At 36.4% G+C, this 24,458-nt stretch overlaps 1 protein-coding gene and 1 long non-coding RNA gene across 2 annotated transcripts in view; one reads left to right on the top strand and one right to left on the bottom strand.

The window, feature by feature from the left end:
- Positions 1-24,143, top strand: part of LOC140512603 (sulfotransferase 1C1-like) — a 198,457-nt gene extending 174,314 nt beyond the window's left edge. Inside the window, exons 3-5 of the mRNA XM_072621806.1 lie at positions 16,969-17,360; positions 20,887-21,067; positions 21,546-24,143. Coding sequence (XP_072477907.1) covers positions 17,352-17,360; positions 20,887-21,067; positions 21,546-21,622 — 267 coding nt within the window. The 5' untranslated portion in view covers positions 16,969-17,351 and the 3' untranslated portion in view covers positions 21,623-24,143. The remainder of the gene's footprint in view (positions 1-16,968; positions 17,361-20,886; positions 21,068-21,545) is intronic.
- Positions 1-24,458, bottom strand: part of LOC140512604 (uncharacterized) — a 42,831-nt gene that overhangs the window by 13,564 nt on the left and 4,809 nt on the right. The gene's annotated exons all lie outside the window — the stretch shown is intronic.

Genomic DNA, 24,458 nt, shown 5'->3' with positions numbered 1-24,458 from the left:
TCTTCTGCTACTAAATGAATACTACCTAATGTTTTCTTCTCTTAATGAGGGCAGAGAAAGTCAAAAGTTGTCTCTTTATATTCACTAAAACTTGGAAATCCAATTTCAGATTTCTGTGAGACAGTAACACTGGTCTCAAGCTTGCTAGGAAAATATCTTCTTCAAGAACACTGGAGAAACATGTAACCATCATCCTTCAGGAAACAAAATACAAAAGTAAGGTCAGCCAGTAGTTCTAATTTGCCTGACTTTACATGACCTTTTGTTCTAAAGGATAGAAAACAATTCTTTTTGAAAAGAATCATGTCATGGATTTCAAAATTAGGCAGTTGTGTCTTCACAATGAATAGGGTTCCATTTAATTTTCATCTTTCTTGGTAACAAGAGAAGATTTCTCCAGTCAAAAGCCTAAATGGGTAAAGGGAATCCCATAATTTGGAAATTTCTATAACAGGGAGATCACTGGGCCAGTTCATAGCTTTTCACTTTTGTGGAGGAGACCTTTCTGAATGTATAAAAAATCTTCTTCAAAATTAAGACTTGATAACTTTGCCACCTTATTTCAATTTAAGCTTTTTTTAAAAAAAAATAAGCTTTTTTACTCTCTCCATATGACCATCAACATCCACAAGAAAACAAAAAAATGTCCTATGACAAATATGTGTAGTTAAGCAAAACAAATCCACACATTGGAAGGTTGAAAAAAGTATCTCATTTACTTTGTATGTCTATAAAAGATTCTGTATATGTTTGGGTTTTTTACTGGCTTGATCTCAACCAAAAACCCAAACTGGGAAATCTAAAAGATTTTAAAGTTCCTAGAGAAAGACTTATCAGGGGAAATTCTTAATAACTTCTTCTATCATGCCTGTTTTGATATCATGACACATAATCTCATGGAAAACTACACCACCATTCCTAGAGCCTTCATGGGCCACTCCAATTCCCCATTCATAAAGAAAGGTGAGGGAGGTTGGAATTATGAAGGCCATGTTGTGTGAAAAAGCAAACCTCAATTCATGCTAGTTGTGACTTGTTGAAGAACTGTTTTATGCAACATGTTATGAAGAAAATGAGAGTTGGAACGAGGGGTGAGACCCCAGCAAAGACCTGTGTCCCAGAGGCAGGTAGCCTGGAATGAATTCATGGACCCAATCATTCTTAAGGTCAAGGTAAAGATTTATTATGCTTTTCAGTAGGCAAGAGTTCTTATGGAACCTGCAAACTTTGAAGAGTACACCAAAAGCATATATAAGGTATTCTGTAGCAAAACGTATGCCAAATATGTAATTAGTTGATTCAGGGACAGATTAAGGAGTGGTTAACAAGTATTTAGTTTTTTAAAGGAAAATACACATTTCATATCTACTGAGCAGGTATTTTACCCAGAATTCATCAGGAAATAGTCCAAGGTAGGGGTACATGGAGGTGTGGTTTTATGCGTGAAACATCACTAAGTCAACTATCTGTCAAGACTGACTAAGGAATACCAGGCTACTCTCATCAATATCTTATTAGACAAGAAAAATGTAAGGGAGTATATGTATGTCTCACTCTGGAATACATATGACTGATAAATGAGTACTAAAGGTACACAACAAGTTAAGGCTCTATGCAGCTGGATCAGACTAATAAGTCCCATAGGTGTAGCTGGCAACTATAGAAGGAAGGGAGATAATGATTGTTGCTGGGACAGGCTGTACCCTGGGACTCAGGAGAAACTGCCTGGAATAGCACTTTGAAGCTAGCAAGAAATGTAATTTTTAGAGAGAAATGTGATTTTAGAATTGGACTATTAGCAAGTGCACCTAAACACCCCATCAGAGAAGAGAGACAGTACTGCCTGTTATTAGAACTGTGCTGTTATTAGAACTCATATTCAGGTCATGGTATTCCTCTATATTTCCAGAAGAAGTAAATTTAATGTTCTCACCCATTGGCTACATGAATATATGAAAATTCATGTATTTTTTGAAAATTTTACCTCATTAGATCAAAACTGGGATTTTGGTTAGTTTCAGAAAAGCCAGAGGACTGAAAGAACCATTTTACTATTGCCCAGCATGTAAAATTTGATGAGGACTGCAAGAAGAAGATGTCAGGAAACATTTTGACCTTTCAGTGTGAGACAGGAGGTGCCAAACAATAGAAACTCATGTAAAATCTTCCTTGAACTCTTTTTCCATTATACTTCATAACCAAATGAACATACAAACATGAAATGCTTTTACTATGCTTCTCTTTCCATCTATATTACAATTCCTTGGAATTCAATCATTTAAAAACTATTATTAAGGACCTAATAAGTGTCAGGCAAATATGGGAGGCAATGGGAATTAAAGACAAATTGAAACAATTTCTGACTCAAAGAGTTTACAGTACAGTTGGAGGAGATAAATATTTGTGTATATTTTATACATTTAAATATATATACACATATGCATGTACATATATGAAAATGTGTACACACATTTATATACAAATATACACAAATATATATTTATATACAAATATACACACACTTAGATCCTGGTCCATCAAATATCACAGAAGTTAAAAGACAAAAGTGGATTAATATGTGACTCAAGGGCTTCACAATCACACAAATATTTAGAGGAAATAACTACTCATGAATACACAAACTTATATGTTTATACCTCTCTATGTGTACATGTCCACATATATTAAGAGTCAGCGGGCATTTATTAAGCATCCACCATGTTCCAAGCACTGGGCTAAGTAGCCATCTCTCTTCTCAAGGAACTGAAGGTCTATGAAGGGAGAAAACGCAAAACAAGTGTGTATAGGTGAGATATAAGGAAATTGAAGATAATTGCAACAGGAAGGAATTCAGATTGAGGAAGCTTGGGAAAGACTTCTGGTGAAAGGCAGCTCTTTGGCTGAGACTTGAAGGGAAAGGAGGATAAAAAGGCAGAGATGGGGAGGCAGAGCATCACCAATTCTCCAACATGAGAAGGTTGAGTCAAGAGATAGTTTTGTGCTGGAGGAAGAGCAGAGTGACCAGAGTCAGTGTGACTGGGTCTCAGAGAAAGGAAAGGGAAGCAAGATGAAGAAGTTTGCAAAGATAGGAAAGGAGCAGGTTGAGGAGGGGAAATTGGCATTGGAGTTTGGAAATAATAGGGAGCTATTGAATACACAAGATAAAGACAAGAATACTTGGGTAGAGAAAGGCACTTGGAGGAATTAGGCAAGTCTTTTGTGGAAGATGAGCCTAGAGCTGAGACATGAAGTTGCCAGGCCTAGAGGCCTGAGGGCTACCCGAGTCTTACCTTACCTATCGCAGGTCTTCGGCTGGCCAAACCGGATAAACGTATGAGAGAAGAGACTTTCCAGAGTTGAACAAGGGTTAGGCTTTATTCAGGGTCTTGGTTACATGTGCAGGGGGAACTCTTCCTTAGGAGAGAGAGAAATCTCCCAAGGAGGCAAAGATCTTACAGTAAGAGAATAGAAGTAGAAGTGGAAGTGGGGAGAGAGGGGAGAGGGGCCTTGTGTCCTGTAAGGGTCCCTCAGCGCTAAGAGTGCCTTCAGGCTTTCCTGACCCTACTTAAGCTCTCCGGCCGCATAGTTTGCACCTGAATACCGTGCCTGTTAGATAACAATAGGTGTGCTCAGATCTGGGCCAATCTCGAGGACGGGGATGCTCTCTCCCAGCACTTTTCTCACGGGAAGAGGCGGAAATGCACGAGATAGCTCGGTCTCACACCTCAATTCCCTGCTGTTCCCTGGGGGCCTCATGAGAACTCTAAGGTTTAGAAGTCCTCACCTTTACCCGCCCGAGACTGTCCACATGGAACTGAGCTTACACCCCCAACATGAAGTAAATTAGAGATACTACTAGACAGGGAGGAAACCAAAGTATACATCAGTCATGATGGAGAACAAGTACAAAAATAGGGTCTTAAGGAACAATATGTATGAGAAATAGTGAAAAGACAATTTTCTGAAGACTGTACTGGATAGTAAAAGAAGAAGCATAGTGACATATATAAAGGTATATGGAGCAAGGCTATAAATGGCTGTAAGTGGAAAACCAAGGAATTTATAATTGATCCTAGAAGCTCTAAGGAGCCATACATGTTTGTTGAGTGGGAAAGTAATGAGGTTAGACACGCAGTCAAAGAAAATTAATTTGGCAGAGAAGTCAATAACTGATTACAAATGAAACAGACTTAATAGGGTATGAAAATCAATGTAGAGAAGGATAGGATCAGGGTGGTGAGTAGAAAGAAAGTGGCAAATGGAAGAGAGAGCTGGAGAAGTACAAAAGGCAAGATGACACTATGGTTTAATTGCTAGACAACTAGAATAATCCTAGACATAGGTCATTTGTAAAAAGGAAGTTAAAAATTCAGCCATCAAACCTCTGGAAAGATAACTTCCCTTATGCTACAATATTCACTTTCATTAAAGAATAGGCTGCTTACTCTTCACCTCCATCTTCCATACTCAGGTACGCATCTGCAACTCGAAGGAGAGTCCTCAGTCTGTTACAGTCCCTTATTCCCCTTCATCAGTCACCCAGACTTCTTTTGCTTATTCCTTAAACTGCTGCATTATAGGAACATGGAAACTTCATTAACACCTTGAGTCTCAAAGTTCTCATCCATAAAATGAAGACATTAGATTGTGCTTTCCCTGACATATTCTCATATCTATATCTTATCATTTTCCTCATTAAATAAGAAAACTGAGACTGAAGAGTGAATTGCATTAGGTCACATAGCAGGGTAGAGGTATTTATGCCTTTTTCTGGAATTTAAGGAATTGTATTCCTTCTTCTCTAAGGCCTTACTGGCCATCGGTGGATAAAAAGGTTTGATTCCTAGAAAGGAAATTTAAACTATCACTAAACATATTGTTTTTCAAGTGATAAGCACCAAATGCTTCATCTTTGGTTAAGACAAACCAACGTTACCAGACCATTTAATATTCTCTGCCAAAAACTTCCTCTGTCCAAAAGAAACACAAAGAAAACGGTTGCTAGAACTGACTATGGAAATGCTGAAGATATACATTTCTTTTAAGTAACTGACAAGTCATGGTCACATAATGTCCTTAGGGAAAATGAAAAATGTCCAACTAAATTGAGAGTTTGTACAGAAACTGGAAGTCAAGGAAATCAATAGAAATCATATGCCCAAGAAAAAAGGGATGCATGGAATAAAATTTGGAATTTTCAAGCCAAGCCTAATGATCAGTTCATTTCATGTTATTTAAAAGCAGGTAAATGTAAGTAAATTAACAGAGATAAGGATAAACCTTGCTCTATTCAAACAGTTGTTATGGAAGTAAACTTCTAATTGATTTTCCTGTTCATTTTGGAGCTGGCTCTGGGTAAAAAGGCAAATCAAACCCTATCAGCTAGTATTGATCCTAATCCCACACGCTTCTTTTGCCTATCTACTAACAACAGGTTGAACTCTTCCTAATTAAGGAAAGAGAAATATATTGAAGAGAGATCATAGAGAGGGAGAAATAATAATGCAATAAGGAAGATTACAGAATAAGACTTGGGAAAATACTGAAGTCCACATGGGAAGATCTTGGTTACTAGAGGGTAGCATATTAGATTACTTAGGAGAAAGGGAGGAAAGGCTGAAATGAGGTGACCAAAGGCAGTAGGACCTGTCTGCAGTTTTATTTAGGTCAGGTTCTAGAAGAAATAGAAATACTTTTCTCTACTTCACACAATTATGTCTAGAGTGAAATGGAATAAATAATGATGGACCGCAGCAGGGCAACTCTGATATTCTCATACATGACTCTTCTTTTAATGAGTAACATCTGGGAGACATGAGAAAAGGTTTTCTCTCTGTGGAATGCTAGATAATGTTGTGCTTGCATGAGAGCACCTGGGAGGGAAGGCTCTAGCATTTGGGATCAGGAAAAGCTTCAAGCACAAAGTGGTGCTGAGTGGAAGCTTAAAGGCACAGAAGGGCTCAATAAAACGGAAATTTGGAAGGCAAATATTAGATGCATATAGAACAACAAAGGAAAAGGAATATCATGTATAAGAAACTGACAGAGGCCCAGTTTTTCTGTATCACAGTGTGCTACAGAGGGAGCAATGCTCAGTGAGGCTGGAAACATAATGTGGGGTCATGTTTTATGAGGCAGTAAACGTTAAGAAAAGTAAAAGGGGAAAGGAGTTTAAAAGAAGAAACCAGTAGAACTCGTTCAGTACAGGATTCACATAGTTATATTTGAGTCTGTTAAGTGCTTTATATGTATAAGAGAAAGTTTTGGTGTATTGTGTATAGACGTGGCCTCAGCTAGAGGTCAGGAGACCTAGCTTGAAGTCACATCTTGCATGGATATGTTTTAATGAAGAAGTGACTTAAAAGAACTTTAGCAGTACTGAGGAGGATGGAATTGGTGTAGAGAGAGACTTTAGGCCTGAAGATGATACAGGGTGTATTTTGTAATAATCTTGGTATAAGGTTTTAAGGGGTTAAACTAAGGTGGCAGCTCTTTGAGTGCATAATACAGGTGGAATTCAAATCAGAGGAAAATGGATACCTCAGTTGGACCAGAGTCCCCCCACCCACTCTTCTGTAAGATGGTATTGAAGTTGATCTTCTGTCATTACTTGGTCATTACTTCCTCTTCTATGATGACATCTATAGCTACAAGAACACTGTGATACAAGAGCCACGTGAGAGTGTAGAGAGTTCAGAGTACAAAGGGGAAAGAATACATAGTGGAGAGTACATAGTATAGGACTTAAAATCACATAGAAAGGTATCTGAAATTTGACCAAGAAATACTGACTATGTGAACTTTGGCACCTCACTTGACCTCCTTCAGCATCCCTTTCCTCCTCTATAAAAGGTAGACAATAGTAGCAGCTATCTCTCAGAGTTCTTGAGAGGATTCAATGAGATAACAAGTGTAAATGATAAGATAAAGACTGGACCTTTTATTTCACTGATATAGTGACATATCAGATGCAGAAATTCCCTCAACCAAGGCAAGTGACCATCTTCTCCGAAAGGCTATAGCCTTAGAGAACTGTCTGAGGAACAGAAATATTAAGTCAATTGTTCAGCAACCCACATGCATGCAAGGTGACACTTCAAGTTAGGTCTTCTGGCACTGAGGTCATTTCTATATCCAATACACCAAAGCTATCTGTCATATGTATGGAGCATTTAGCAGACCCCAAATGATCGTATAAATGCCTAATGTTACCATAATCAAGAGTCTCAAGAGCTGCTCTCTGATATTAAAATAAATGGTATGGAAAGTCGCTTCATGAAACAACAGAATTTGAGTGAGGAGCAAGATAAAATACTTTGGGGACATCTTTTTCTAATTGCATCAAAATCTTTCCTCTTTGGCACAAAGAATAAACACTAGAGGCTTGGAATTATTTTTTTTCTATCTTAGTCCCTCAAATTTACAAAGTGAATCATTAAGTTACTGCAACTTATGACCTGCTATTGTGAGGACAGTTACCAAAAAAAGGACACCTAAAATTATGACCAGTAGGGTCTAAACTTAAGATAGAACAGGCATAAAAAAGCAACAGGAAAACTCCATAGTCTCACTCTAGGCTATAGCTCTCTTCCCATCCCTGAGTAAAAAGGACACTGTGAGACTAGTAATAATTTTATGTATTTGGGTATTGACCCTTTCATGCTTTGCCTACATTTTGGATAGGTGCTCCAAAGAAAATGATGAAGCAATGACTTTGTGTGCAGCATGACTGTAACTGACATCCAAGTAGAAGGGGAGAGGGAGGTGAGTGGTAGATAGGAGATAAATCATAAACAATTACACTTTTTCTAGTAGAAAATACTATGTGCTGTAAGGAGCTTTTAAACAAAGTAATAAAGTACTTTTCCTTCTGAGACAAACAAGTTTTAAAGCAGATTTCTATGAATTTGAACAGACAGTTATTTTTATTTGTTCCGAGAAACAAATCAGAAAAAGAAACAACTGGAAACAGGGAGTCACTGGGATAATCCCTCAGGCATAACCCTAGAATGATTTCACCACCCCCATCCTCTTGATGGTTCAGGGATCCTGGGAGTCTAGCAGTAGGTCTAAGAAAAAGGTACATTTGTTATTCAATAGGAATGTATGTGTAGATCCTATATAGAATTGTATGCCATCTCAGGGAGGAAGGGGGGTGGTGGGAGGTAGGTAGAGGGAAAAAAATCTAAGTTTTGTGGTAGTGATTGTAGAACACTCAAAATAAATAAATTAATATATAAAAAAAGAAAAAGGCACATTTGTATTTGACTTTGGACCCAGAAGATCATTTATGTATGGAAAAAAAAAACACCAAGAATTTTACATGAAGGCTAGCCATTAGTCTTTTTTTCTTGCTTTTCCATTCCTTCTGATAATTTCTTGAAAGTGAAAATTCAATTGAAAAATTCCCCTGACTCATATCAATTTCATTCAAGTTTTGTTAGTCCATGTTTAAAAAGCAAACCAAGTCAGAATGTTCCTAATTCAGATATTCTCTTAAATTATTTGAAAAATAAATTAACTTTCAAACTCAAAGTCTGCATTGAGTTGGATGGACAGTTCTGTTTTAGTCAACTTGTGAGAATTCAGGAATCTACCTTGAGGCTCTTCACAATACCCAAAACAACATTATTTCCAGTTCCAATTTTATCTCACACTACTCCCTAAAACATATACTTATGTACAATTACAGGGAGTATTTGGTATTTTAAAAGTAAATGCTTAGTACAAAGCCTGGAACAGTGTAGGCACTATATAAAGTTTTACTCCCTTCCTCTTTCTATGAAGACAAACATTGATTTCTGATCCACTTGGACTACTCACCATTTCCCCAAAAGTCATCTGGTTATTACAGCTTCCTACACATTAAGGATTCTCACCCACATACCTCCTAAATTTCTCACATGAAAAGCTGACCAACCCCATGGAGCTTGCCATGATCAGGGCTACATTAGGATCCTTATGGCAATGAGCAAACCACTTAATTGCTGTGGGCCTCAGTCATTATATTTATAAAAAGACAGATTGGAACTGGACTTCTGATGACCCTTGAAGTCTAAATCCAAGATTGCATGATCTCTATCTCAAGAACAGAATAGTCCTTTGCTTTTCCCACTATAAGTATTATAGAGAGAGCTGGTAGAGAATTTAAGATAACTCAGTCCAACAAGTTCACTTTATACATGCCTCCCCATGTATTATTTGTGATTGAGACCTGTGACTTCATCTATGTAGGGGGCCCTCAGTGTAAAAATCTTATGCTTTGAAGCAGACAAACAATTCCTCTAAGACTTACCCAGGGCAATGAATATGTTGTGTGAGTCAGAAATAATGTTCTAACAAAAGTCTTTTAGCTTCCAACACAAATTCTCTAACTACTCCACTATACTGTTTCTAATCCTTTGTTTTATATTAGTTTTTTTTTTATCAGTTATTCATGTATGGATTCTGGTCACCTTAAAAGAATGTAACCTCTATGAGGACTAGGAATGTCAATCTCTTCTCCCTCCCAACAGTCAGTGCTCCAATGCAACTTATCTACAATCTTCTGCCTTAATATGTCAAATACCATACCACTTTCTCCTTCAAAGATCATTTGAGAGGAGATATATAGCCTTCTAAAAAACTTTTCAGTCTGATTATTTATCTTTGCTTAGATCATGTCCTGCTCAGAAGCTGTGATTTCCTTGTCTAAATATTCTAGAGCCTAACACATTATAAGCTCTAAATAAATATTATTTACTAAATGGAAGAAATCTCTGTATGTCCTACATCTCTCACCATGATTGATACATATAGAATATCGATTGTCTACTTGCTAAATGAATAAATAGATTTGATGAGTTTAGCCTATGCTTTAAATAGATAAACTGAAGAGTGGCCACAACCACTCTTTCAGGCACAGCTTGGACACAGGAGATTGTAGACATGATCCAAAATGATGGAGATGAAAAGAAGTGCCAGCAAGCTAACAGCAATGAACTGAGTGGAAAACATGTGCAGCCATCTTATGTTTTCTCCTCTGGCAAGTTTGTTCACCTAAGTTGGATTGACTTAGAGTTAGGGTCTTGAACTCATTAGATTCTTCTCAAGAAGAACCATTTCCAAAACACAAGGAAGGGATTTTCCTGACACTTCTTATAGCAACATAGATTGACAGTTTCCCTATAAATTTTACTTAACATTATTTGCATTGATCAGTTTCTTTAAGAATTTTCAGTTTATTCATGTGAATGATGTTTTTATACCATTACTTGTCCTTCTTACTTCACCTTACTTCATTCTGAATCAGTGTGACAAAAATATTCCATCTTATCAGAAAACTTTATTTCATCATTTCATATGGAACTTCACTACACTATTAATTTACATGCGTTGCATGATTTCCCAGTTCCTAAAACTGTCTTAGCTTCCAATTTGAAGCAAGTACATAGAGAGATGCTTTAAATATTTTTATAATATTAATTATTTTATTCCTTATTTGAGTACTTTAGGTGATAGGGCTTGTAGTAATATTGCTGGGTCAGCACATATGCACAGGGAAACAAGATGCTAAACTAGCAGGAAGAATTATAGTGAGCTTTTTTGTGCACCAAGTAGACATAGAAAACGAATCAAACTGAATCCTAGATATCAAACTCAAGAAAAAAAGTCAAAGTGAGTTATTTTTCCAGCACAAGTCAGCATACAGAGACAAACGGGTCTTTTCAGCTCTGGGAAGGACTCTGGCCAGAAGTTCATAGGCATTCAGCAACACAGCTCAGGAAACTGGGTAAATTGGTCTTTTCCAGTGCAGAAAGAATTGATCTTGTTTAGGATGAGAAAAAGATGTCAACTGAAAGATCTATTGATCACTTCCATGTTGTGGGCCTAATACAGGAAGTGCTAGTAGCTAATAGTGGCAAACCAGGCTAAAGTATTCTTAGAAGACCCAGGACAAATAATCACCAAAGAGTAAGTTCTAAATAATAACACTTGTGTGACTCTAAACTCAAACAGAGATCAGGGGCTCAGTTTCAGTTTCTATCTCAAACTGAAGCCTATAGAGGAATAACCAGAGCAAGGATCTCAAATGAAAGGCAACTGAAGCAGTAGAGATTCCTAGTTGGTTTATAATGGCTGAGTAAAGCAATAGTATCCTAGTTCTCAAGCCAAATCTAGGTTAGTAACTTGAAAATCTCAGATCAGGGAGGCAGAGCCAAGATGGTAGAGTAGAAGAATGCACTTCTAGAAGCTCTCCTCCCACAGCCCATAAAATATCTGCTAAAAAATGACTCTAAACAAATTCTAGAGCAGCAGAAGCCACAAAATGACAGAGTGAAAGAGATTTCCAGCCCACAGCAGCCTGGAAGGCCAACAGGAAAGGTCTGTTGTACCAGATGAGGAATAGAACATAACACAGCGTAAGCCACAACACAGCAAGGACAGGAGTGGAGTGGTCTTCAAGGAGCCACCAACAGCAGCTGTGGGTCCCAGATTCCTCAACTCACAAATGCCAAAGAGAGCTTCAAAGGTCAGTGAGAAAGCTCTTTCACTTGGGTAAGAAGGGAACTCAGTGGTCTAGCCCTGGTTCCAAGCAGTAGCAGCTTTCATTGTTGGAGCCCTGGCCTAAAGTTGCTGGGACAATTGAGCAGCTGATCTGGATCTCAGTCCTGAGTGGTGGCCCTGGGGTGAGAAGGAGTGCTGGATGGCTTGGTGGAACTGGTGGAGGCTCTGGAGATGGAATCCTACTTACAGAACAGAGCTCAGATTGGGAGAGGAATAAACTCCTTGACCTTGGTTGTGCCACCTTGGAGGAACTGAGAACTGACAGGTCCCCAGACTATGCCCTCCTCTTGACAAAGAACTCAAAAGTCAAATAACTGGCTGGGAAAATGCCCCCCAAATGGGAAAATAATAAGACAATGGAAGGTTAATCTCTTTGTGAGCAGGTATTTTCTTCCATCCTTTGGAAGAGGAGGAGCAATTTAGGTCTTCAGAGGGATATGAAAAAGTCAATGGTTCTGCATCCAAAATGTCCAAAATAAATGTGCAATGATCTCAGGTCATGGAAGAGCTCAAAAAGAATTTTGTAAATAAAGTAAGAGAGGTGGAGGAAAAATTGGGAAGAGAAATGAGAGCGATGAAAGAGAATCATGAAAAGTGGGTCAGCACCTTGCAAAAGGAGATCCAAAAAATGCTGAAGAAATTAACACCTTTAAAAATAGACAAAGAGAAGAATCCTTTAAAGAGCAGAATTAGCCAAATGGAAATGAAGGTTCCAAAGGTCACTGAAGAAAATAGTTCTTTTAAAATAAGAATGGAGCAAATGGAAGATAATGACTTGAGGAGAAACCTAAAAATTGCAAAACCAAATCAAAAGAATGAAAAAATAGAAGACAATGTGAAATATCTCATTAAAAAAAAAAGTGAGCTAAAAAATAGGTCCAGGAGAGACAATTTAAAAATTATTGGACTACCTGAAAACCATGATAAAACAAAACAGCTTAGAAATCATCTTTCATGAAATTATCAAGAAAAACTGCCCCATTATTCTGGAAACAGAGAGTAAACAAATATTGAAAGAATTCAGCCATCACCACCTGAAAGAGATATGAAAAGAAAAACTCCTAGAAATATTGGAGCCAAATTCCAGAGTTTCCACATCAAGGAGAAAATATTGCAAGCAGCCAGAAAGAAACAATTTGACTGTTGCAGAAATACAATCAGGATAACACAGGATCTAGCAGCTTCTCCATTAAGGGATCAAAGGGCTTGGAATATGATATGGCAGAAGTCAAAGGTATTAGGATTAAAACCAAGAATCACTTACCCAGCAAAACTGAGTATAATACTTCAAGGGAAAAAATTACTATTCAATGAAATAGAGGACTTTCAAGCATTCTTGATGAAAAGGCCAGAGCTGAAGAGAAAATCTGACTTTCAAATGCAAGAACCAATAGAAGCATAAAAAGGTAAACAGGAAATAGAAATCATAAGAGACTTACTAAAGCTGAACTGTTAACATTTCTACATGGAAAGATAATATTTATAACTTGAAACTTTTCTCAGTACTTGAGTAATTGGAGGGAATATTCACATGCACACATGATATCGAAATAAATAAAATTAAGGTGTGAGAGGAATATAGTGGGATGAGAAAGGGAGAAGTGGAAAGAGGCAAATTATTCCTCATAGAACAGGCAAGAAAAACTTCTTCAGTGGAGGGAAAGGAGAGGTGAGAGGGAAAAAGCTTAAGGAGGGAATAACATGCACACTCAATTTGGTATGAAAATCTATCATACACTACAGGAAAGTAGGGGATAAAGGGATAAGTGTGGTGTGGGGGGATGATAGAAGGGAGAACCAATGAGAGGTGTAGATCATTAGAAGTGAAAACTTTTGGGCAAGGATAAGGTCAAAAGAGAGAATAGAAAAGTAGGGAGGCAGGTTAAGATGGAGGGAAATATAGGTAGTTTTTCACAACATGAATATTATGGAAGTCTTTGCAAAACTGCACATATATAGCCTATATTGTATTGTTTGCCTTCCTTGTGGGGATAGGTGGAGAGGGAGGAAGGGAGAGAAGTTAAAACTCAAAGTTTTAGGAACGAATGTTGAACATTGTTTTTGCATGTGTCAGGGAAATAAGAAATACACATAATGGGGTGTAGAAATTTATCTTGCCCTACAAGAAAAGAGAGCAAGTGGGGATAAGGAAAGAAAGGAGTGTGATAGAATGGAGTGTAGGCTGGGGAAAGGCAATCAGAATGCATGGTGTTTTGGGGTGGGGGAGTGAAGAGATGGGGAGAAAATTTGAAACTCAAAATCTTGTGGGATTTCAAGTTGCAAACTAAAAATAAATAAATAAATTGGAAAAAAAAAGAAAATTTCAGGTCAGATCTTTCCTTGCGTCAGAGAACAATGAGAATACTGAAAGGTTGTACCTTTCCAGACCCAGATGTCTCTGTAACTTTGGAATACAGTCAAATTCAATTCACTGAGAAAACAGGAGCAAAATTGGTTAAGATATTACCTTTGGAAGTGTGCAGAGCCTGGTCCTAACAAAAATCAAAAGTCAGGATATACACTTGGAAGGGGGGCAAAGCAAGAAATAGATACCAGCTTAAGAAACTGTTATGGTTTCTTAACATGAGAGAGGAAAGGAAAGAAGAAAGAACAGGGAAATAATGGAGAATGTTTTATGGCAGTGTCATATTAAGGGACAGTGATGACGGGAAGTTGTCCTTGTGGATTTAGAAAGAGATAATCTTACATTGAAATGGGTGAGGAGTTGGGGGTAAGGTGTAAAAAGGGAAGAAAGAAAGTCTTGCTTTGATTTTGAGAAGGAATAGCAACAATGAATACTCTTTTGTACGAAGATAAATGATTTGTGAAGGGAGATGGGGACCTTGCAATGATTGTGAGCAAGAGGTGCTTGAGAAATCTAACATAAGAGGGGGGAAGTTGGACCTCTGATGCAACTTTTGCCTAGGGAGTGGGAGAGCATGAACCCAAGGAGGAGATTTAAAGGCATATAAAGACAGAGAAAAGTAACCTTGGGATGATATAGATCAATGATAGGCTGAATAATCAAAGGCATAGGGGGTGAACAACTGTACAGTCAGATAAAATCATGAGTTCTAGACATCTTAAAAGAATTCCACCTCATTGAGCATTATAAATGCCAAGTCATATCTCCTTCCAAATACTCAGTGCTCCAGTGCAACTATTCTATGATCTGTTCCCTAAATACGTCAAATACCTTATCATATTCCTAAAAGCAAGACAGGGGAAGAGCTAATAAAGAAAATGTCAAAGGGAAAGGGGTAACAAGCACAAAGAGGGGATTATAGTTGAGGGGAAGGGAAATAGTTGCAATATGTCCTGTTTTCTAAAAAAATGTTTAAAGTACATAAAGAAACATAATTGTTTCCAAAAAACACAACTTGAAAATAAAACATAATTAGAAAGATATGATAGAAAATATAAACCTAACTCATAACTTTAAAGGTGGATGAATTTATCAATCCAATGCAATGAAAAAGAGTGAGACTGGATAAGCCAACATAACCTCACAATTTATTCCTATTCCTTAGCCAGTACCAGATTGAAGAAATCTCAGGTTTCAATCACAAATAATATATGAGTACAAGAGGAAGCATGTATATAGATTAATGGAATAAAGTAGACATACAATTTACAGCAACAAATAGACGTAAAAACCTTGTATTGGGCAAGTATGAAGACTTAAGATTCTGTAATAGAATTCATCATTTAATAAAAAAATTGTTGGGAAAACTGGAAAATAATATTGCACAAACTGGACACAGACCAATATCTTATGCCATTTACAAAGGTACATAACCTAGATATGAAGAGAGATTTTAAAAGAAAATTAGAACTTTGTACATATTACTTATCAGACTAATGGACAGGTGAACAAATTATCAATAAGCAAAAGACAGAAAACAAAGTTATGTGTAATATGGATAATTTCAGTGATACTAAATTAAAAATTTTTGCACAAATAAAAAATATAGTCAAGGCCAGAAGAAAAGATAAAAATTGGGGGATAGCTTTCATATCTAAAACATATATAGAAATTTGTCAAATCTAAAGAATACAAGTCATTTCTCAATCGATAATTGTTCAAATAATATGAGCAGGAAGTTTTCCAATGCAGAAATCAAAGAATTTGTAAAATTATAAAAATGATGTAAATCATTGTTGATTAGAGAAATGCACATTAGATAACCTTGAGATAAAATTTTTTGATCAACCGGAGTGGCTAAAAATGATAGAAAGGGAAACCGACAAATGTTGGAGGAGATATAGAAAAATGAGTACACTCATTCATTGTTGGTGGAATTGTGAACTGAAGCAAAAATTTTAGAGAATCTAGAATTGTGCCCCAAAAGTTATTAAATTCCTCATATCCTTTGCCTCAGCAATACTAATACTTGGTCTATTTCCAAAGATGATTAGGAGAAAAGGAAAAGAACCTATATGATGAAAATATTTATAGCAGCTGCCTTGTGGTGGCAACTAGAACTAAAAATTGCCAGAATGTCAATCAATTAGGAAATGGCTGAACAAGTCATGACCAATTCACAAACGTTTGTGATGGAATATTACTGACATAGGAAATCATGAGATCAGTGATTTAAAAAAATCAAAAGACTTGCATGAAATAATGAAGAGGGAAATGAGCAGAACCAAGAGAACATTGGATATGGTAATAGCAATAATGTTTTTAAATAACTTTGAGTAAATAAAGTATTTTGGCTATTACAAATACTCAAATTAATTGTAAAGGACATATAAAAAAGACTCTATCTGCATCCAGAGAAAGAGCTATTAGATAGAGTAGGCACAGAACAACTTTACCTATATATGGCTATATAATGGTAGCCATCTCTAAGGTGGAGAATGGAGGAGAGAAGAAAGAAAAGAAAGAAAAAACCAATTGACAGGATAATTTTGCTGTACATTTCAAAGGAATAGCAACTTGTGCAGAGCAGATATCCATTTTTATGTGCAATCAGGGTAGGGAGAAAAACCAGACTCTGATATATGCATATGGGTATGAATGTGTAAGAGACGTAGCACTACTCATACCTTCAGCTCCAGATGAATTCATGGTGGAGAAATGAAGTTGGATTTCTAAGTTCTAAGTGCTTTATTTCTCCTCTCCCTCATATTAGGTAAAGATTCCTACCCAAATGAAAAGAAACATTTTCTGTAAATCACAGACTGTATTTGTCTTTGACGGGCTCTCCACTCCTAGTGCCCCTATAATCCAGGGGAGGAAGTGGGATGGTAAAAGACTCTAAGCAGCTTTTTGACAATCCCAATACTAAACATGAACATTGTTCTTAACTCTTTTTTTTCTCACTGACATTAGTCTATATGTCTATATCCATTCCAGATCATATATGTGGCAAGAAATGCAGAAGATAATGTGTTATCTTATTACTTCTTCTCTAGGAAGGCAGCTAGATGGTGCAGCAGATAAAGCAACAGTGCAGGAGTCAGGAGGACTGGAGTTCAAATCTCACCTCAGACACTTGACACTCACTAGCTGTGTGACCTTAAGCAAGTCACTTAACCCCAATTGCCTCATCCTGGGTCATCTCCAGTCGTCCTGATGAATATCTAGTCACTGGATTCAGATGACTCTGGAGGGGAAGTGAGGCAGGTGACCTGCACAGCCATCCTTCACTCAAAACAAAGTCAAGTGGAAGTTATATCATCATTTCTCTGATGGAATGATCTTCTTTGGCAACGAAGGACAAACACATACTTCTCTAGAATGAATGCACTCTTTCCTAGACCAGGCACATTAGAAGAGTTCATTGAAAAATCCATGAATGGAAGAGGTGAGTAGAAATAGATCTGTGCTTGATTCACTCCTCACTTGATATCAACAATAAGTAAGAGAGGTTTCTATTTACAAATATCTAAATTTGCCAGTGTTAAAATCAGAATTCCTTAGAAAAATTATTCTCCAAATGATTCAGACCTGTAAAAAAGTATTTTCACCATCTTTTCCAAAGCAAATTGCTGGTCTAGAACAATGATTGAGCACATGAGGTACATGTGCTTAGTGGTGATGGGAGAAAAGAATTTACCTCTTCTAAAATTACTCAGTCTTTCCAAAGCTATTCAATGTCCATATTGTTGGAGAAAGCACACTATATCTTTTGTGTTTTCAAGTTTGTTATTACTAATATTATATAATGGCTTCTGATCATTCTTTTTATTTCTTCTGGGTTTTTGTTTTCTTTCCAAATAAAACTAGTTTGGGGATTTTGCTTTTCTCTGGGTTTACTTTTAATTCACCTTGCCCATTTTTTATTTTGTTGATTGTATTTTCTACTCCTTTCTACTTTAATCAAAAGAGTTAAAAGTTTACCAATTTTGATAATTTTTTGAAGGAAGTGCCTTTCATATTGATGATTTCTATGAAGTTTTTTTTTCAAATTTGCCTCTTTCATCTCTTGTTTTTTAATATATCATCTTTAAGCTATTTTTAGGGGATTTGATGTTTTCTAACTTTTAATGCCTATTTATTTCATTAATGCATTCTGTTTCTATTCTCTTAATGAAATACTGTAAAAATATTTTCACCTTGAGAACAGCTTTAACTCCATGATAAAAAATTTAGCATGTTCTTTTCTCATTATCATTCTCTTCATATAATTATTCTTTTTAATATTTCTTCTTTTACCCACTAATTACTTAACATTTAATTGTTAAATCTTGAAATTAGACTGTGTCTACTTTTGGGGTCCCTAAACTAATTATTATTTTTATTGTGGAATTGTCTCTAAAGGACATATTTACAATTTTTGCTTTTTTGTGTTATTTTCAATATCTCAGTGATGTAATACATGGTTAATTTTCCATATATCTGTGTGTTTATTTGTGTACATAAAATGCTTTTACATATGCATACACATGCATGTATGTATGTGTTTTCTGCGTATATGAATATGTATATGGATGGTGTCGTAGACAGACAGACAGATAGATAATTCAGCAATGCACTTAGAAGATCAAATAAGCGGGATCATATTGCTCTAATTTCTCCAACTATATGTTCAGGTATATATTTTCCTTTTGTTGTTACTTTTTATTAGATTTACCAAAGAGAGATAAAGAGGAAATTTCCCAACAGTATTGTGTGACTAAGTTTTTTTATGGTTTAGTTAATCTTTACCCTTTCAATTTAGATACTTAAACATTTAAAGCACATATGATTAATATGAATTTGAGTTTGTTGTCCATGGCTTTTTCCAAGATAATTTAGTGTCCTGGTTTACAAACCAATGAGTTTTTCCCATTTGTCTGACAAATATGATTAGAATACCTGTTTTCCTTGATTCACTCGATGTACAGGAAATTGATCCTAGTACCTCATTTTTTTTCTGAATGGATGAACTGTGAATATATTGTACATAGTGGTTCAGGATAGAATCAATGAGTAGTTATTGTAAAATAGATTGCTTTGATACACGTATGACCTGAGAGAATAGCTTTCTTATTATTAAAAATAAGCTTTGTGTGTTCCTGTGTGGGGGTGGGGGGTGGAGAAGTAGGTTCAGAGTGGGACAATGATTTCGCTGATACAGGGAATTTTCATTAAGGAAGCTCCCTCTACCAATTTAGCCCTGCAACTTTACTGCCACAATTAGCCTTAGAGTGTTGTGTAACACAGCTATGTTCAGGCACATAGTAGGGTTGGATCAGATTATTCTAATTTTAAGGCACAATATCTAACTATATAGTGTGATATTACTTCTCTAATTAAGCATAAAAGAATAAATATGCATGAATGTACTAATACATGTGAATGTGTCTATACAGTTATGTATGGATGCTTATTTCTGCTACAAAAATGATCTTTACTGTGATCCCTTGTCTACTTGAACTTGAAAATCCAGCCTTCATCTTTATATTTTCCTTTCACAAACACTCATGAGGTAAACAGCCAACACCAAGCACTCACTCTGTCAGCTCTGGAAATTGATTCACACATGTTAACTGCTCTCTTTCTTTCTATGCACCTCCAGTGCTCTGGGGTTTCTGGTATGACTATTTGAAGGGATGGGGGGATAAAAAGGATAAATACTCTATTCTTGACCTGTTTATGAAGACATGAAAGAGGTGAATAACAGAGTGAATGTCCATGCACCCAACAATCTTTGCAGCAGGGTCAAAGAATAGGAAGGGACCTCACAGGTCAGAGAGTTCAAAGATCCAATTACAGTGGTCCTGATAGGTGCTCATTCAACGTTTCCTTCAACATTTCTAGTGAGGGATAACACAGAAATCCCTAACACATCCCATTTTCCCTTCCAATAGTTCCAGTTGTTAGGAAAGTTTTGTTTACCTGAAGCCTGTTTCAGTGTGTCCATAATTCCCACCCATTGGTCCCTGTTCTGCCCTCTGGGGACAGGTACTATATAATAAGTAATCTCAATTTTCATTTCCCTTGCTTAATGGAAGTTAAATGTCTTCAGTTGATTTGTATAAGATATTGTCTTCCTATAAAAGGAAGTTTCCCCCATCAAAGCCCTGTTAGGCTCTACAGGATATTATTAATATCTCTCTACACATGACTCCGGAGTGAATATTTTCTTTCCATAATTTTTGTCTCATTCTCCTCTCAACTGCTTTTTCTTATGTCAACTTTAACAGTGTATTGAGTGAGTTTTTCAAAACTGAATAATTTACTGCATGGTAAAATTTACCTAAGACATTTATTTTGTGTGCTTACTATTTGACAGGGGTTGTGGTTACCACTAATAAGGCAAATACAAGCAGGAAAAAAGATTATCCTTTCCCTGAAGGAACTTACACTTCCAATAAGAGAAAACAAGACATAAGATGGAGTTAAAAAGGGACTATATCAGAGAAATTCTGGACAGTTAGAAGTAGAACAAAAAGGGGAAGGAATGTGTGGCTGACTGGAAAATGCCTTAAAATGCAGGTTCTGGCAGGAGTGAGTCTGTCAGAAGAAAAGGTGTCAGGGATAGGTGTATTTCCAGTGTGAGAAATCCAGAGTTGAAATTGAACTGCCAAGATGTAGAGGCTTCTGTGGCATCAGAGAGAAAGATGACAGATCCAGGAGTAGAGACTAAAGATTTACAAGCTCATCATAAGTACATCATTATTCATTATGGATTGATCTACTACCTGTATTACTTTGTGTCACTGAGCCTTATTTTGCCTCAATTTCCTTATTAACAAAACAAAACACTCAGATTAGAGGGCCCTGAGGACTCTTCTAGCCCTATATTTATGATCCTATCACTTCATTTAAAATAGAGTGGGGTATTGTGTCTATAAAAGATTCTGTTTAGTTGCTTTTCTTGTTTTTACTGACTTCCCCACACCTAGACCCCAAAGTGGGAAATCCAGAAGATTTTAAAGTTCCTGGAGAATGGCTTATCAGAGGAAATTATTAATAAGATCATGTATCACACCTCTCTTGATGTCATGAAGCAAAATCCCATGGCAAACTACATCTCCATTCCTAGAACTGTGATGGACCACTCCATTTCCCCATTCGTGAGGAAAGGTGAGTGAAGTTCAAGTTCAGAGTGTCCTGTTGTATGACAAGACAAACCTTTGTGCATATTACCTGTGACTTATTTAAGAATTTTCTCCTTTTATTTGTTGTGGAGAGACATCTTAACACTGGAAAAAGAGATGAAGAATTAGTTCAGAAGGTCAGCTATACCCTCAATTAAAATGAGACCATAAACTGGCTCTCAATTTACTAATCTCTTAACTGGGAACAATTTTACCTTATCTGTCTAAATCATAGGGTCATAAAATGTGACAAGATAAATGAAAAGATTTTTGCTAACTGAAAATTTCTATTAAAATGTATGCTGTTATTGGAACTCATATATTCAGGCTAACAGTATTCCTCTCTAATTCTAGAAAAAGTAAAGTTTATGCTCTTACCCATTCATTCAGAGGCTATATGAATATACTATAATTTTGAAAATTCTACCTTGTTAGATCAACAGTGGGGTTTTGGTTTGTTTCAGGAATGCCAGGGGACTGGCAGAACCATTTTACTGTTCCTCAGAATGAGAAATTTGATGAAGACTACAAGAAAGGATAGAAACTGACCTTCAGTCTTCCCTGGACTTCTTTTCCGTTAAACCTTATGACAATTTGTACTTTGAAACATGAAAGTCCTTTACTGTGCTTCTCTTTCTACTTACATTCTAATTCCTCAGCAATCAATGAATTAAAAGCAATTATGATGCACCTATTATGTGCCAGGTAACTATCTCAAGCAATGAGAACAAAAGACAAAAAAGAAACAATTCTTGACTCAAAGTGTTTACCATCCATTGGGGGGAATATAACAATGCATGTATGTGTTAATACACTTAAATACCAATGCGTATATATGTATACATATGCATATGTATATATATACGTGTGTATGTACATACACATGTACACATATACACATACATAAATATGAACTTCTACACATATTTATATGTAAAAATTCACATAATTAAATCACAAGTCAATTAACACTGAGGATAAAAGAAAATACTGGATCAAGGTGTTAATTAAGGAGCTCACAATCAAGAAAATTTGGAGCAAATAACTATGACTGTGTATAGCATAATCACACATATATTAGGACAGTCAACTGGCATGTATTAAAGTTCCAAGTCCTGGGCTAAGTAGCAATCCATGTTCTCAAGGAAGAGAATCTAAGGGAGAAAACACAAAACAATTGTGCATAAACAAGATATAATTAAGAAAAACTGCAGAAAATTCGCAGCAAGAAGGCACTCAGATTGAGGAGTCTTGGGAAAGGATTCCTCTAAAAGGCAGGATTTTAGCTTGAGACTGGAAGGGATAGGAGGACACCAAAAAGCAGAGATGAGGAGGGAGAGCATTGCAGATTCTCCAATATGAGAATGCGTAGAGACAAGAGATGATAGCATTGTGTTGGAGGAAAGGCAGAGGGACCACAGTCAGTGTGATTGGGTCTCAGAGAAAAGAAAGGGAAGTAAAGTGTAAGAAGATTGCAAAGGCAAAAAAAAAAAAAGTCAGCTTGGGAAGGGGGGATTGATATTGGCACCTGCAAATAACAGGGAGCCATTGAATATACAAGAAAAAGACTAGAATACTTGGTTGGAAAAAAGACAGCTATTGGAATTAGGAAAGTCTTTTGTTGAAGATGAGACTAGAGCTGAGTCATGAAGTAAACTAGGGATACTGAGAGACAGGAGGGAGACTAAAGTGCATGTGAATCAGGAGGGAGAACAAGTACATGGTAGGGTTATGAGTAGAAATATATGAGAAATAGTGAAAAGAAAATTTTCTGAAAATTGTACAGGGATGTAAAGGAAGAAGTATAATGAGACTACAAAGCAGGTTGTAGAAAGATTATAAAGGACCTTAAGTGGAAAACAAAGGAATTTATATTTGATCTTAAATGCTCTAAAGAGACATTTACATTTGTTGAGTAGGAAAGTAATAAGTTTAGACATGTGCTCTAAGAAAACTACTTTGGCAGACAAGTCACTGACAGATGAGAGATGCAACAGACTTCATAGGGAAGGAAAACCAATGTGAAGGACAGAATTAGGCTGGTGAATAGAAAGAAATGACAAATGAGAAAGTTAATGGAGATTAACTTTTTAAACTTTTTAACTTTAACTTTTTAAAAAGTTTAAACTTTAAACTTTAAAAATTTAACTTTTTAAAAAGGCAAGATGACACTACAGTTTAAATGTTAGGTAGTTAGAAAAATCCTAGCAATAAGTAATTAGAAAGAAAGCTAAGAATTCATCTGCCTGCCCTCTGACAAGGTGACCTGCCTTGTGATACAATATTCACCTACATTAAAGAACAGTATGCTTGATCATTTTCTTTTTTATCGCGTTTTGTTTTGTTTTATGATTTCTCCCATTCATTGTAATTCTTCTATACAACATGACTAAGGTGAAAATGTATTTAATAGGAGTGTATGTGTAGAACCTATATGAAACTGCATGCTGTCTCAGGGAGGGAGTGGGGAGGTACAGGGGAAGGAGGGGGAAGGAAGTGAAAATATCTAAGACATATGGAAGCAATTGTAGAACACTGAAAACAAATAAAAGAATAATAAAAAAAGAACAGTCTGCTTACTCTTCAACTCCATCATCCACACCAGATCTTTAAGAATTTGAAAGCCACAAAATGAACATTTAAAGAAAAAGGAGAACTTATAAGGGAAAGGAAGAAGAACAGAAAATACCAAAATAGCAAGAGAAACATATGGAAAGATGAGAAATAATAGAGGAGAAGTTGAATGAGAAGCAGAGTTTCTTCTTTAAACAATAGAAATTGATATCAGATATTGTGAGATCATAGCATCTATGACACAAAAAGATAACATGTAAAATGGCCACAGATATCCCAGACCAGTGAACAGGACCCTGAGCAGGAGTTTTCAGGAAGTCTCGAAGCTGAAGAGAAAGGAAAAAGTTGAGAAATGGAGTAAGTAATTAACTGATGGTAGAAGATTAAGCAAAGTATTATCTATCTAGGTTGCTGATATAAGCATTTTTAAGGGGAGAGGGACAGGTTAAGAAAGCAGTTAATTTAAACACATATTATCCAGACAGGGCAAAAAGAAATCTCAGCATAGCAAGAGACTCATGAGGACATTTACTCCAATTACCCAAGAGGAAATGGACCATTCCATTTTTGAACAATACTATATTTAGTTTGAGGAAAGCAGGATCATTCCCAGGAAAACTTCTCAAAAAAGAAATTTTATCTTAGATGACCTCAGGATGCTAGATCTACAAAATAATTCCCCTTCTGCAATGGCCTGTTCACATCTTTCTGTGTAACAATAATCTCGACATGTTTCTTTCTTAAATATTGTTGTTCAGTGTGGATAGGAAACTCATTTACAAAAAAGACTTAAACAAGTTCCC

The sequence above is a fragment of the Notamacropus eugenii genome, chromosome 6 (genome assembly GCF_028372415.1).
Source record: "Notamacropus eugenii isolate mMacEug1 chromosome 6, mMacEug1.pri_v2, whole genome shotgun sequence".
Lineage (NCBI taxonomy): Eukaryota > Metazoa > Chordata > Mammalia > Diprotodontia > Macropodidae > Notamacropus > Notamacropus eugenii.
This window is presented reverse-complemented; position numbering and strand designations above follow the sequence as displayed.